This window comes from Mycetomoellerius zeteki, unplaced genomic scaffold, assembly GCF_001594055.1.
Source record: "Mycetomoellerius zeteki isolate Tzet28-1 unplaced genomic scaffold, Tzet1.0 scaffold88, whole genome shotgun sequence".
NCBI classification, from domain to species: domain Eukaryota; kingdom Metazoa; phylum Arthropoda; class Insecta; order Hymenoptera; family Formicidae; genus Mycetomoellerius; species Mycetomoellerius zeteki.
In genome coordinates this window covers 8231-24945 of record NW_017257913.1, presented here as the reverse complement: position 1 = coordinate 24945, position 16715 = coordinate 8231, and the positions used below count along the sequence as shown (strand labels likewise).

The 16715-nt window shown below is 32.3% G+C and overlaps 1 protein-coding gene across 2 annotated transcripts in view; it reads left to right on the top strand.

Annotated features, from left to right (window-relative positions):
* Window positions 1-11310, top strand: part of Eps-15 (Epidermal growth factor receptor pathway substrate 15) — a 42257-nt gene extending 30947 nt beyond the window's left edge. For both annotated transcript variants that reach the window (XM_018459862.1, XM_018459863.1), the window contains one exon: window positions 9680-11310. In XM_018459862.1, the coding sequence (XP_018315364.1) occupies window positions 9680-10426 (747 nt within the window). In that variant the 3' untranslated portion in view covers window positions 10427-11310. The remainder of the gene's footprint in view (window positions 1-9679) is intronic.
* Window positions 11311-16715: the final 5405 nt, after the last annotated feature.

The following is a 16715-nucleotide window of genomic DNA, read 5'->3' as shown; positions in this document are numbered from 1 at the left end:
TTTTATTCCCCTTGATCCAATCTACGTCCCCATTGTGTTTCGATCCGTTTTTTTTAGACACCCTGTATATATATATATATATATGGGGCATTCCACGTGAAAAGAGTCCACCTAAAAATAAACTGTTTGGAATCTTTAAAATAATCATGAAAACATATAAGTGGCCATATTGTATAATGTTGAAGATAAAAAAAATAAGTATTATATGTCTGGCACCCTAAATATTGGAGATAGTTTTTTTAAAGGAGTTCTCCTTTTGTTGTCATTTGTAATTAAAATTAAAAATATATATAAAAATACATAAAACTTTTATACATATGAATTTTTTAGGACTTTTCCGTACTTTCAGATAAAAAAGTTAATTTTAATGAGAAAAAATTGAATAATCAATAATATTATAACCCATTAACAATTATTATAAATATTATACATACCTTGATTAATACAAGCGGAGAGAGTAGTAATTTTAATAATAAAAGTATAAGTTCGAGCAAACTCTTTGTATTAATCAAGGTATGTATAATATTTATAATAATTGTTAATGGGTTATAATATTATTGATTATTCAATTTTTTAACAGAATATTATATACTGGGAATCTTACTAAGACTTATGACTCGTCTGGAATTGGCTACATTTAATGCTTATTAAGTATTCAAAGTATTATAATGATCAAATACGGATTGGACTGATACTGCGTGTTTTACACCTTTGCGATTACAAAGGTTTTTATTAGAGACAATTAATTTTTTTAATACTTCAGACCTCAATTTATATTTTATTTGTACTTATTTTAATATTGCTAAGAAAATTCATAACTGACTTTTGTTATGACATTGAAAATGACCCGATCGGGTACGAAACGTTTGTTTGTATTTGTATGATTTAACTATCAATTAAAAGTATTTGTTTAGGCTCGTAACCCTCTTTTATATTATTATTTATTTTTATTGAACCTTTTGACATATTTTTTGATCACATTGAATTATTTAAACATTAAAGATCCAGCTTCTATCGTTATAAGCATTTAATTTCTAATTCTAATGTAAAACTCTTAAAAAGTAATTATCTAAAAAAATTACGATCTCTATCTTAATGAATTAATATAATCCTACAAATTAAAATTATATAAAAATTTGTAATTATTATTATTATATTGTGTAATAAAATTTTAGTTTCGAATAAAGACGTTTTAATTTCTTATCATTGTCAAAACCGCTAATAGCGATATACTTTTGGCAAGCCACTTTATTTTATAACAATATTCTAAATAAAACAATATTCTAAGGCTAATATTGAACAAGTTAAATTTTTAACTGTCGACTTATAATTACGTTGTTACATAATAATAATAATAATTCAACGAATTATAATTATGTCAAAACAATAAAAATTCTACGAATTAAAATTATATCTTGACATACACTCTAAATTTTTAGGAGTGAAATTTCACTCACAAAGAGTGATAGTTGCACTAGCTCGACAGAAGTGAAATTTTCACTCTTAGAGTGAAGAATCACTCCAAATGGGAGTCAATTTTTAATCTATGTGGAGAGTGAACAATTTCACTCCGAAGGGAGAGACTGAAATTTCATTCCGCTAAATGTTAAGTTTAGTCTCTCTCCCTACATTTAATCTAAACATTATTAGGCTTATTCGACATGTTTTTGCACAAAACGAATGAATATGACAGAAAAAAATGTCACTGTCTCGCGAAGCGTTTATTTATTAATCGTTAAAGTTGACTTTTTAGGTTAGGTTAAGAAATTCACTCCTGAAGGAGTGAAGTGAAGTTCACTCCTTGCCGGACTGGCGCAACTATCACTTTTCTTGGGTTGTGTTCGAAAACATCATCCGAGTGCCCTCGTGTATCGTTTTATCCTTATTATTCATCCAATGTTAAACGAGAATAAGACGATACATGGGGGCATCCGGGTGATGTTTCCGAACGCAGCCTTGGAGTGAAATTTCACTCCCAAAAATTTAGAGTGTAATGATAATTTTTATTAATCTCTTACATAATAATAACACAGGCCCACAAAAAAGAGTATTCTATACTGGGGTGGAGACCCAGCTATTCTTATGTATTTTGAGTCGCTGAATACAAATCTGACATAAAAATAAAATCATCCAGGGCAAATTTTCAATCTACAAAAAAATGAGTCAAAAACCTCGAAATCTGCTTTTATTGATATATTCTAAGACCATTGGTAAAAACTTGTGATTAAACCTAGACCATATGTTTCCCGAGTTGAGAAATACTTTTCAGCCGTCTATACGCCGTATCTATGTTCTCTACACCTCTTGCATAACTTCTAACGATGAACTCTGAGTGCCTCACATTACAGACACAGGTTAAACCCAATAATTCCCGAGGAGTTACACCACAGACAAACTTTCAGGCAAGCAGTCATCAGACACAATAACTGCCCGTACATCACATCTATACCGTTGTACTTGTGAATATCTAAAAAAAAGATCGATTTATGTTCGTGCACGCTTCCGCATTCTTTTGTCTTCAAATGATCTGTGTAAAGGTGCAATTTCATGCAGTGAAAGAAAATTGGCTTTTTACTCTTACTCCACCAAAATCAAAGCAGTTCGGAAGCTGTTCGCTCTTCTCCTGCTTTCTTTTCATGGAGCGTATCTTCGCTGACTTTAAGTTAACGAATACACTCATTTATTTTCGCTAGCTTTTAATTCATTTTAATAAAAATGGATTACGAAAACGAGAATACATAATTGAGTGTGTAAAAAAATATACTCGTATAGTAGCAGCTATAGTTGCAGCAAAGATTTGAAAGCGACGCATAGCCGTTGCAATTGCTAATATATAATTAATAAAAAGAAAAAATACTGGATAACATCTATTTCTAAAAATCGCAGCGAACATGGCTTTTTCTTTACCTCGCTCCCAAAATTAATCTTGGAAGACATATGATTCCATGACATATGATTCCATGGACATGACATGTTATGATATGTCATGTCATGACGTGACATGTCATATATTTCAGCAATGTCCGCTATTAGTTGAACAATATCGAACTTTGAGCGTAACTTCGCTGTATACGAAAATTGATGGAGTGGGGGTAAAAAGCCAGCTTTCCTTCGCTGCATGAAATTGCACCTTAATGGATTCCTCTTGCGCTTGTTTTTTTTCGTCGGCTTTCTCTCTTCAATGTCCAACAATAGTCAACCATCATATTGATGTCCCGTCTTCCTTGATTTCGTCTTGCCATTTCTTAATGTCAGTCATTTTAGTAACATAAGATTCATCTTTCAACAGTGTACGAATTTATGGTCCGTCGAAAATTCCCTCTTTCAACTTAGCTTCAGCCACTTGACTGAACGTTTGTCTCAAATATTCAAAACATCGTCCTTCTTTGTCAAGAGCTTTGACGAATTGTTTCATCAAGTCTAGTTTAACATGAAGGGGAGAGAGAAGAATTTTTTAAGGCTCAACCAATGGTTGATTTCACAGGCTCACAAAAAAAAAAGTATCCTGTACTGGAGTGGAGACAGACGTCAAGAAATACTGTAACACTTCATCGTTAGAGTTCATTGTTAGAAGTTATGCAAGAGGTGTAGAGAACATAGATACGGCGTATAGACGGCTGAAAAGTATTTCTCAACTCGGGAAACATATGGTCTAGGTTTAATCACAAGTTTTTACCAATGGTCTTAGAATATATCAATAAAAGCAGATTTCGAGGTTTTTGACCCATTTTTTGCTGTAGATTGAAAATTTGCCGTAGATGATTTTATTTTTATGTCAGATTCGTATTCAGCGACTCAAAATACATAAAAATAGCTGGGTCTCCACCCCAGTACAAGATACTTTTTTTTGTGGGTCTGTGTAATTTACTTAAATAAAATTATGTCTAAACATCTTCTAAAGTTTTTCGTGCGGAAGCGTACATTGTGATACGAATTTTGAGCAATTATTATAATAGATCGTTTTATGATCTGTCACTAAAAAAATAAGACCGGCTACTGAAAACCGGCCGACTTCCTCTCTCCCCCTCCACCCACAATTTTCTTCTCCCGTAGCGTAATATAAAGGGAACGACCCGGAGGAACAGCCTAATATCAGGCTGCTCCTCGCCCTGATGAAGTGGACTGCAAGGTTCACGAAACGTTGGCATTCCAAGAATGGATCTGAACACGGAGAAAACCCGCGAAACGCAAGATTGTCAAAATAAAACCTTTTTAAAACTAGCAACTATCTGTACAACAGTTTTTTTCAGAACTAAATAACAGTACTTTTCAGAGTTAGCAAAATATTACAAAATAGTTCTAAAAGAACTACTATTTTTAGATTCCAGAACATTTCTTCTTTATAAAAATAAATAAAATATTCTTCTTTCTTTAAGTAAACAATACCCTATAAAATATTGAATGGCAATTCTATTGAATATTATACAGAAAAGCTAAATATTTCTTTAAAAAAATATTATGCGTCATTTTTATACACACTTTACATACTTTCTGTTATGTATATAGAGTTACCTGAACGTATAATTGATATAATAAATTTTTTTTAAATGCTTCTTTTTAAAAATTACTTTAGCCTAACTGGACAAGAGCATTCGCAGGAAGATTCAGTAATCTGTTTCAAGATCCACGGGTTAACGCAAAGATTTCTGATAAAACAGATTATTTAGACAATAATTTAATATAAAACAAAGTATTTTTCGTACATGTTAAAAGCTTCGTGCTTTGATAATGAATAAGCTTGTCTTATTTTCAGAGGGAATGGAAAGTTACTTTTTAAAAGTAACAAGTTATAGTTATTCGTTATCGATTAGAAAAAGTAATTAGTTACAGTTACTAGTTACTTATTTTTAAAAATAACTCGTTACAGTTACCGTTATTTGAAAAAGTAATTTTTCATTACTTTTCAGTTACTTTTTAAAAATCGACTACCAATCACAGCAGACGAGTGCCTAGGGATTTTCTAGTCTCAAGCACTATGAGTGGTTTGTGTCTAATCGAACCATGTCCAATTGTGTGCCAAGTAACGATAAAAGTAACGGTAAAATTCGTTACTGTTACCAAAAAAGTGTAACTAAGTTACCGTTACAGTTGCCAAAAAAAGTAACGCTGTTACCAGTAAAGTTATCCAAAAAGTAACTTGTAACTGTAATTTCGTTACAAGTAACGAGTTACTTTCATTCCCTGTTTATTTTCTGTTTCATTTCACGTGTTTCCTGGGGTGCGTTCGGGGAGACGCTATTCGCGCTATTTAGTGCTACAAATTGTTCGCGGAGTTGCAGATAGCGCTGACAAACACGATCATGACTAATGGTAGTGTGTTACGTCACAACTGCGCGCTATCAACGCTATTCCTTCCGAGGTAGTGTATTGATCAGGGTTGGCATTATTTTACCTATCCCAAAAAAACCCGCAACTTGTGGATTTTTTTGGGGTTTTATTGGAATTGTAGAAAAATAAATTTTTTAAACACATAAAAGGGACGTATTTATAAATATTTAATGAATATATGTATACTAAACTATAACTGAAGTGATATAATTTTAACATATACCAATTTTAAGATATATATAGGGTGAGTCACTTAAGACCGGCCACCTGAATAACACCCACAGTTTTGGAAATAGGAAAAAATGTTTTAGATGAAAGTGGAATGGTTTCAAGACGTTGGGACGTATTTTGGTCATGTTGTCTTTCTTCTAGGTGGATGCGCTAAAAAAATATATAGGTCATCTCCATTTTTTTAAACGAAATTGTATAATTTTTTTTATACAATATGGTCTCACTAATCATTCTGTATATAAAAGTATTAAGGTAATGATAATAAGGTAGTGAATAATGATAAATACAACGTAAACTAAATATTATGTGAGAAAAATATCAAATAATCAAAAAAAACTCGAAAAAATACCCATAAAATCCAGTGGGTTGAGTTTTTTTTTTAAATGTCCGGGTTTTTTCCAACCCTGGTATTGATAGCGTTAGTGTTTGCAAGCTCTGTGAACAGCACTGCTGTATTGTCGCACATAAGTTGAATGTTGTTTCAACAATCGTTATAGGTTATATACGTTCCTAAGTTGTCCATAGGTTTCCTGTACATTAAAATTTAGGTTGTGTTCCATAAAATGGCGTCTGCAATAAGATTTTAAAGCGTAAAATTTAAGCTTTAAATCTTAAGCCATAAGAAATTGACTAATCACGATCGAATGTGAGGAGAATATTCGATTATTGATTGTTCAATTTTTTACGATTTAAGGTTTAATCTTGAATTTTACGCCATAAAATCTCATTGTAGATACCGCTTTATTCATTGCGAGTACTATAGACTTATTACGTACATTTACTCTACGAAATTGTAAAGGGAGAAAAGTTTAGTCAGTGCCATCGGTGCTTGGGAACGGAATCCTCTATCAATCAAGTGGAACCAAGATGGCGGATGAGAATATCTACATATCTAGTGACCTTATACATACGGTCGTGAACAGAACGGTTGCAATACTTTTTTTTCAATGAGATTTGGAATACAGCTTGTTCATCAAGCGATTGGTTTTTATTTATGGCTCTATAAGTAAGAACCAATCGCTCGGTTAGCAAACTGCATTCCGAAACCCATTGAAAAAGGAGTGTTGTAACCGTTCTGTCCACAACCGCGTGTGTGCGTGCGTGCGCGCGCGCGCGCGCGTGTGTTACAGGTGTGTTACAGCTCCTCGTCACGATAAAAGGCTAAACTAATAGGCGTAAAAAGTGACATTTTGACGACAAAATTTTATGTTATGTGCCATTTCATTATTATGTGCTTAATTGTAAAAATGTGACTTGTTTCGTACTTATCAAAGTCGTAAAAATTGACGAAAACTAAAGTTATCTTGAAATTTTATATGTAAAAACGTATTTTTCACTCGTTTCAACAGTGATACCGCGTATGTTTTAACCCAGATAAGGGCTCAGATAAGAAAGATTTACATGCCTTTTACAACCATTTATTGACTGTCAACGTAGAAAAGGACAATTTTCGTCAATTTTTACAAGTGTTTTAAAGCGATCTCGTCATTCAGATATATCCAAATTGTTTTAATTTACAAATGGCACATAACATAAATTAACGTGTCATTTCTCGCTTCTGTCGTTACGATTCCAACATAATCGCTGCGGCTACTCAAGAGGCTTAATATATTCCTTTAATATAGACAATAATAAGATTGAAAGACCGCTAATGTTAACTACAATGCTTTAAATCAAGAAGCGCAATAACGGTCAGAACGTTAAGATGTTGAACTATTGTAAATTCATTTAAATGAATTAATTTCAGAAATTATATCTCTGTGGTCTCTGTAGTCTAAAGGCTTAGGACGCTTGCACGGAATGCAAGAGATCCGGGTTCGACTCCCGGTGGAGGTATTATTTTTCGCAAAATAAGTTTATTACAGTTTTTAAGTTGGGAAATTTGGGGGATTATTAATATTTTCAGATTTGATTGCGTTGAAAGTCTGACAACCATATCGGCACGCAATTATAATTTCTGAAATTAATTCATTTAAATGAATTTACAATAGTTCAACATCTTAACGTTCTGACCGTTATGGTGCTTCTTAATTTAAAGCATTGTACTTTAATATAGAGATTACATCAAGTATCCCTATGGATGCGGTCCACTTAACGTTACAAATGCTTTGAAACTTTTGTTTGATCAATTGGAAGAAAGAATTTTACTAATTGACCAATTAAAAAATGCTTCGAAGCATTCGTAGCATCAAGTGGACCGTAGCCTATAGCATATAAAAATACCGCATATAAAACATTATCTCATTCGTCTTCTATTCTCAAAGTCAAACAGACGTTTTTTGTTTTAATGTTGAATAACTCGGTGAAAAAAAACATATAATACTCAAGAAGCGTGCCAATTAAAGATAAAGATTCACTCTTTTAATCCTTCATGGTCACACTTCTAAAGTCACACAATGATTACTCTGGGTTAAAATAACCCGACCCATCTTTAAAATGTTATCAAATCGACAGTATTAGTTGCAATGATTTAAAAAAAAATACAATATATAATTTCATCCTTTAAGAAAATGGAACAGTGGCGTTTTTGTGAAAAATTTAATTTTAACACTAAAAAAAATCATAAACAGAAATGAATCATAAACATATTAATTGAAACTTCAAACCTCCAGTAGATGGCAGGTAAGCGCCCTTCCGAAGACAGAAAGGTATTAGAATTTAGTGTGAAAGACGATACTCGGGTCATTTTAACCCAGTGTGACCATGAAGGGTTAAAAGCTATAAATTACTCTTATGTGCGATTTTTAATTCATGCCATGAAACTTAGTAAAAAATTTTCACATCTCACAAATATTTATTTTATAAAAAAATCAGTCAGATCGTTAGTCTACTACTCCACAGCCCTACTTTAAGAGACCGTAAGCCGTAAAGCCGTAAGACATTGATCAATCTCAGTCGATTATTTTTTTTCAACTGCGGTTGATCACTTTGTAACGGTTTTACGGCTTACGGCCTCTTAAAGCAAAGTTGTTAAAAACTCTTGAAAAGCGACTATTTTTGGAAGACAGAATGTGTGATCTCTGTTTTTTTTGAGCGTAATGTATTTAAAAATAAATTGTGTGTGCGTACGTTCATGCGTGCGTCCATGCGCGCGTGTGCACGTACGCATGCATACACATAATCGAATCGCATTAAGAGGTTATAGGAGTGTAGTGAATTAAACACTAAAGCACTTTTCACATAAAATTTATATTCAAAAAGACAGACCAGCGTTTTTTCTTGGAAAATCATTTTTAATAATAAGATTAAAATGCAAAAATAAATATAACGAAATTACTGAAATAATAAACCGATGTGAAATAATAAATGACGTCCTAAATAATTAATCATTACAATCCGCGCGTTACATAGTAGCTAAGACTTTAGCTTTGCTAAATTATCTTGAAATTAAAAACAAACTTTTTAACTTTTTATTTTCTGTTCAGAAGGAATTTTAAAAAACTTTATTTTTCGCGAAATTAATCATATTTAAACATGGGAATTGCGTTTCCTTGAAAAATTTTATTTTTACTTTCATTTAAATTTTTAACTTAAGGAAAAAATTAAAAGGATATAGAAAAGCTTTCGTGAACCGGTATGAAATATTTCTAAAAATATTAGTTCAATTTTTTTACTTAAACGATATTCAAATTATTTCATAGCTATTGCGCTATCAAAAATATTGTATCAAGCAGATAATGAAAAAAACGATAATGAAAAAAATGTAAAGTCTTAAGACGTAAATTTTTCAATTTTAATAATTTACTTATAAGTCTTACAACTACTAATTTATATCAGCTACATTTTTATAGCTTCCAATTAGTGGCAAATGTAAAAAAATGTTTTTGTGTATCTTTTTGAAATTCTTTTTTAGATATTTAAAATTCTTTTTTTAGATCTTTAGAATTCTTAAAATCCTATAACCCTTTAATAGATGACGATTTACAAGGTTTCTCACCTTATCACAGTTTTTTTTTCGAAGCTCGAATATCATAAAATTGCAGCACTTTTGACAGTTTTGTAAATAAAAATAGCGATTTAGGACCAATCAGCATCCGGGAGGACAGTCGGCGGTATCCGCGTTATTTTCTTCTACCTTTTCAGTAAAACAAAATTGACCAGTGACAAAAACCTGCTTCAGCCAGAACCGACGGCTAATCAATCGACTCCACCAAGAGCAACGAGTAAAATCCACGTAACAATGGCGCAACCAAGGCTGTCGGACTTTACGGAGGATCCTTTTCGAGACTACCGTTATGAAGATCCTTTCAATATAACGGACCCGTTTGCCGATGAGATGACAGAGGATTTGAACGCGAACGAGAAAAGGAGGACGAACAAAACAGATCCTTTTGGTTTTGAGTCGATTTCTGCGTTCTCGAATAAGAATATTTCGGCTAAAATTTTCGATAATAATTTCTCTAATACCTTTCCACTCGCTAAAGCAAAAGCCGAGAAGAACAATGCAAGCGATACGAGTAGCGCAAGCAAGTTCGACGTCGATTTTGGAAAAGCGTTTTCCATTGATAACAAGAATATTCAGGATATTGATTTTTCCCAAGCGTTTGCTAACGTCAAGTCAAGAACGATCAATCTTGACGAAGCGTTTTCAACTAAAGATGCAAAGACCACCGCAAAGCACGAGTTAAATATAATGCGCATTTCAAAGTCTAATATCACTTATAACGATGACAAATTTACGAACAATTTCGGAAAAATGTGGAATGGTAATAACATAACTAATTTATCGGAGGAGGAGCAACTGGCGTGGGCAGAAAAGCAGAGTATAAAAGCAGAAGAAGAGAGGCTCAGGCGTAAAGATAAGGAAGACGCCGAACTAGCTCTCGCTCTCGAATTAAGTAAACAGGGGAAATCAGAAAATGTTTAACCTTTGATGAATAATGAAAACTATCTCTTTTTTTTCATTGATATCACCGTTAATTTGTTAAATTGTATGAAAAAGTTTTGTATCTCATAATAAATTGTGCAAGTTTACATTATTATGCATTAGCATAATCACATATAGAAGCGAAATGTAGACACACGTTATCAGATTGACAATAATGTCGGGTATACAGATATTAAAAAATATACTCAAACGAAAAAGAGAAATTATTATGAATGTTATTATATGTAGACAGATGATTTTCGGTTGAATGTAACTTTGAAATTTCACATATCTCTCAGTATTTTTCAAACTGTTTGGAAAAATTTGTAAGAAGGAGAGTTATTTTTTTTTTCATATCTTTATTTTTATTTTCCTTTCTCTTGATCATGATGATCGACTATTCGCGCACGATTAAACGTGATCCGAGGGTGTTACACGACTATTCTGAGTTACAATTATAAATGTACGAATGATAATAAAAATAAATATGAAAAGTTGAAGTTGTAAAAGTTATTCGATTAAAGCACACAATAATACAGCATCGTTAAACGTATCGTTATTAATATATAAATGCCTATATAATAATCGAATATTACAAGATTTCAACGATATTTGTCGCTGTTAATTCGGCATATGAAAATCTAAGTCACGAAGTTTACTTCGCGCCAGCCTTTAATAACTTCATGTAAGAGAGAGAAAAGAAAGATATATATATATATATATCACATAGAGTGTCCCATTTTAATTTCCCCAAATATCTCTTAAATATAGAAGATGCGGAAAAAATGTTTCAGATGAAAGTGAAATGGTTTCGAGGGGGATGTATTTTGGTTACATTGTTTCTTTTTTTAGGTGGAGTAGAGGTGCCAAAAAGATATGAAGGTTATATGATTTTTTAACATAATATGATTCCTCTAATTATTCTGTAAATAAAAATATTAAGGTCGAGATATCAAAAAAATAGTTTACGAGATATTTTATACTTTATGCTGGCACTTATTGATCTGATATATTAAATATCTCGTAAATTATTAACTTTTTTATAATCGTACCTTAATAATTTTATGAACACAATAATAAAATGAATCTATTAGTGTAAAGGAAACGTAGTTGCTTAAAAGAAATATGTAGGCAAAATGAAAACTTTTTAAAATAAACAACTACCACAATTGATTCATTATATATTGCATTTATAAAAGTATTAAGATACGATTATCAAAAAATTAACGAGGTATTTAATTTACGAGATATTTCATATTTTATGTCAATATGTGTCAGTATAAAGTATAAAATATCTCGTAAACTATTGATTTTTTGATATTTCTACCTTTCACTTATAGAATAATTAGAGGAATCATATCATATTTAAAAAAATCATATAATTCTATTTAAAAAAGTGGAGGTGGCCTTTAGATTTTTTGGTGCCTACAACTAGAAAAAATAATGTAACTAAAATATGTTCCCCTCGAAATCATTCCACTTTCATCTGAAACATTATTTCGTATCTTCTATATTTTTTGAGACATTTGTCTGAGGAAATTAAAATAGGACAACCTACATCCCAGTGAAAAGTGACAATAGAATCGACATCAAATCAACGTCGATTTGACGTCGATTCCATTTTCATTTCTCACTGGGATGTATGCGTGCGTGCGTGCGTGCGTGTATACAATGTGTCTCACAATCGCCGTATAATACTTTTACAGCGTCTTCTAGAATAAAAATCTTGATACGAAAATGTCGAGACTAAAATAATTTTTTAAATTATAAGCTAACTTTTAATGCTTATAAGTAAAAACTATTTTACATATATATATATATGTATATAATATACACACATATACATTATTTATATATGTATTACAAATTATCTTCGATTAATTATAATTAAAAAACTATTGTAGTCTCGACATTTTCGTATTAGAATTTTTTACTTTATTTTACCTCTAGAATACACTATGAAAGTATTGTACGATGGTTATGAGACTCTCTCTCTGTGTGTGCGCGCGCGCGCGCGCGCGCGCGTGTGTGTGTGTGTATGTGTGTGTGTGTGTGCGCGCGCGCACGCGCGCGTGTATATATTCATGTATAATCGGTGAGCGAAGTATTGAAGTAATTTCTGTGACAGCGTCTAATTCAATTTTAGAACGTCCCAAAGAATGCAGTGTTCGAAGACAAAATGTATCTCTATGCTTGGTGAAAAGAGCTCTTTATTCTAATAGGACTCGAAAAAACCAAGCACAAAGAATGTGTCTTGGCTACATTGTAATATTGTATAATTTCGACAACGACATTATATATATATATTTCATATGATGTATATATTAATATATTGAGATACATTAAGTCACGATAATTCTCATTGCGTAAGTTTTTATCATCACGTGGTAATTGTTTAGTTGTAAGTTAGTACACATACATTGTATGCGCAGACGTGTGCTACATTAATAATATCAGTGCAAAAAAATTTATGTCGATATATCCTTGTATTACGTGCCTCTATTCAGTCCAACTCCTGTCCATTATATAATTTTTATTTTATTTTCGCATTTAGACTGTACTCACGTACACACGAACATATTTAATATATGTTCGTGTGTACGTGAGTATGTGTACGTGAGTATGTATATGTACTGTCGTAAGTACATATCTACGAAAATTCCAAAATAAATGTACGATCTTTCGAACATCTATTGTTTATAGCGTTTTCAATTCAAAAGTTAGTGCGCACCAGTGCGCACTCAGTTCACATCAACACTGGACGAGTTCCATAGGTTGCACTGAATAGTGCAAGTTCAAAAGAGCACGCCAAGATTTTCAGTGCTGAAGCTGAAGTGCCATTTCGAGTTCTAAGATTGTAAGGACTTGACTAGACTGCAGGAAGAACATAGAAAAATAACCTCGACATCTCATGTTCATAACTTTAAGTAATGATTTTTTACTATATATAATTAAATAATATATAAAATATCAAGAATATCATATATGTACATACTTATCAATAATTGTACACATTTGCATGTTATAAATTATAGATTTGCTTGTCCCTACTGTATATCCTTTTATGCTGTGACAAAACGATGCACTGATATCCTATACAGGGTGGGCCAAAAGTCTGGATACACCCAAATATTTCTATAAACGATACATTTTAGGAAAAAATGTTTCAAACAAAAGTTGTAAAGCTTAAAAAGACGCATTTAACGATAGTATTTAGTTATTTGATCTAGAATGGCGTTGTCAAGGTCAACTTAATTTTTTTAAATGGAACCCCCTACTTTTTATTTCAGATTCTTGTAGATTATGTTGAGACGTTTTCAAAACATATATCATGAACTCTTTTCCGATGAGAATTTTCTGAGTCTTTAAAGTTTAAATACCGCCGGCATTAGAATTATCTAAGATGTACCGCGTGGAGGTTGCTCGGTCGGATTTACATCTCTTGTGTGCGTGAGTGCACGCGCTTACTTTAAAGACTCATAACTCAGAAAGTTCTTATCGGAAAAGAGTTTATGATATATGTTTTGAAAACGTCTCAACATAACCTACAAGAATCTGAAATAAAAAGTAGGGGGTTCCATTTAAAAAAATTAAGTTGACCTTGACATGATCTTGACAACGCCATTCTAGATCAAATAACTAAATACTATCGTTAAACGCGTCTTTTTAAGCTTTATAACTTTTGTTTGAAACATTTTTTTTCTAAAATGTATCGTTTATGAGATATTTGGGTGTATCCAGACTTTTGGCCCACCCTGTATATGTATCCAGTGCACTGAACTGGCACCGTCAAAATATCTCGTGCCACTTATAGCGTTTTTCACTGGCAGAGCTGGTGCGCACTCAGTGCACTTTAAAGTTGTACACAAATTGACGTAAAGATGTACGTTTAATAAAAATATATAAACGAATTAAACCGTGAAATTTTCAATAAATTTTATTGTGGTATTTGATAAAATATATGTTGGGTATTTTATTAATTTAGATATATCACTTTTACATTCAGATTAAGTTAGTGTACGACAGCTTTAATGTGTACAGAGTGCGCACCAGTTCTGCCAGTGAAAAACGCTATGAGTGCGCACTACGCGAGTGTCGTGCAGTCGAATGAACACGTGACACTAGCCAAATGCGCATTGGCACTGCCAATCGAACACGCTCTTGACACTGAGTGCAGCCCAATCAAAAACGATATAGCGATTTCGGCTGGGTTGCACTGGTGTGCACTGGTGTATATAAAGACCGTTGTACAATGAATAGAGATTTCGACTGGGATGCACTAGTACACATATAGCTGTCATACACAATTGCCGTAAAAATATATTAAAAACCGGTTAAATCGTACAATCTCCAATACATTTTATTGTACTGTTAATAAAACATGTATTTCATAATTTGCAATTCGTTTTTGTACTCATAGTGATTTCGGCTGGGACACACCGACTGCATATTTCGGGTTTGGTGCAACTAATGTGTTCGGCTGGTCGAATGATGCAATCTTTTGTCAGTGTCGCATGTTCATTTGGGCTCAGTACACCGCATAAGTGCACACAAAGTGGCCCCAACAAATTTGTTGGGGCCAGTTGGTGTAGTTGTCGGTACAGGTGCCATTTCATGAGACGCTGAAAAACAGCATGAGTGTGATCACGTGATATTAATTTTGACACTAACGTCTCTACACATGGGATCTGACATTTTTGGTGGCGCCGTCTATTGCCGAAAAGTAGAAATACTCTATGCTTGCATTTAGCGTATTTATTATAAACTTATACTGTAAAATAACAAAAACAATATTATGGAGGCTGCAATTTTTCTCGCGCGTAAAAAAAATTTTTGATTACTGTGCAGTGAGAGACTGTAACAGTAAAGTAAGTAAAAATTTAGAGCTTCGTTTCCACAGATTTCCAAAACTGAATGAACGCGTCGTTAACATAACAAATTCATTCGGCAAATTGGAACAAGTGGATAAACTAAGAGCATGAAAAATTGCTTTAAAAGTAAATAAAATTTCGTCTAATACAAAAGTGTGCTCACTACATTTTAAGAAATCTGATTATATATTGCCAGGTAAGCTAATATTTAATAAAAATTAAACTAACCTATAATCTATAATAATATAATATAATTCATAATTTAATTTTGTGTTACAGATATTGAATCGAAAAAAAGACGTTTAAAAAACACAGCAGTTCCTTCTTGCAACTTGTCAGGAACAAATAAAAAAAAGATGGAAACAAACCAAGCAAGATTGGAAAGAAGATTAAAGAGAAGCACAGCAACAGCAGCAGCATCATTATTATTAACATCAACAACAAATGAATCAATAATAGATCAATCACCTGAAATAAATTCAGTGAAAATAAATATAGGCACACTTGAAGATAATGAAAATGAAATAAATAATGAATATCAAAACACAGAAAATAACGAAGAAGTGGAAATAGAATTATTTATTAGAAAAAGTATTCTTGCTCCTTCATTTAAAGATGTTGAAGTGCAAGTGAATGTGACAGATATTCAAAAACCAAAGTTTTGTAATAGTATAACAACTGATAGTGAATTAAGTACTGCAACAGGTATAGAATCTTTTCAAGTTCTTAATTTTAAAAATAGTTGCTTATGTCAAAGGTGATAAAGAAAGAAACATGAAAATGATTTTAAAAGAGAGAGTGATAATGACATTTATAAAATTAAAGCAAAATTTATCTCATAGTTTCCTAGCATTAATGTTTAAGTGTTACTCAGCGAAATCACAGTATATACAGTAGCGCAACTTTCACGATTTCACCGTGGATAAAAATGAACTGTACATGCGCGAGCGAGGTATGTAACCAATCAGGGCACTTATATTCCATCTCGCTTCTTCTCTTTATTGTCGCTGTCTGTCTGCACCGTTGAAATGTCCATATAAGGGATTTAAATAGCTATTTAACGGAAAGTGACAGTTTTGATTAATTATAACTGATTAGTTTTCTCTGTTGAATGCAGCCATTATCAATTAGTTAACATAATAGATACGTTTCAGCGGAACACAACAGTTTTGAAACCATTTTTATGATTGTGTGCTAAGATAGAATCCACCAATCTTCTAGATCTAAGAGTATAATACAATCAGCGCAAAGAAAACTTCCAACATTTGCGAAATAAACGCTGAACGCAGTCATTTTTTATTCGTTTTTAAAATAACATGTAACAGGTTTAATATTGTTGTGATTTGAGATATAGTAAATTGAATTAGTCGAATAACTGGATTTTATCTGACAAATATAAGAAGAAATTTAAAAAATAA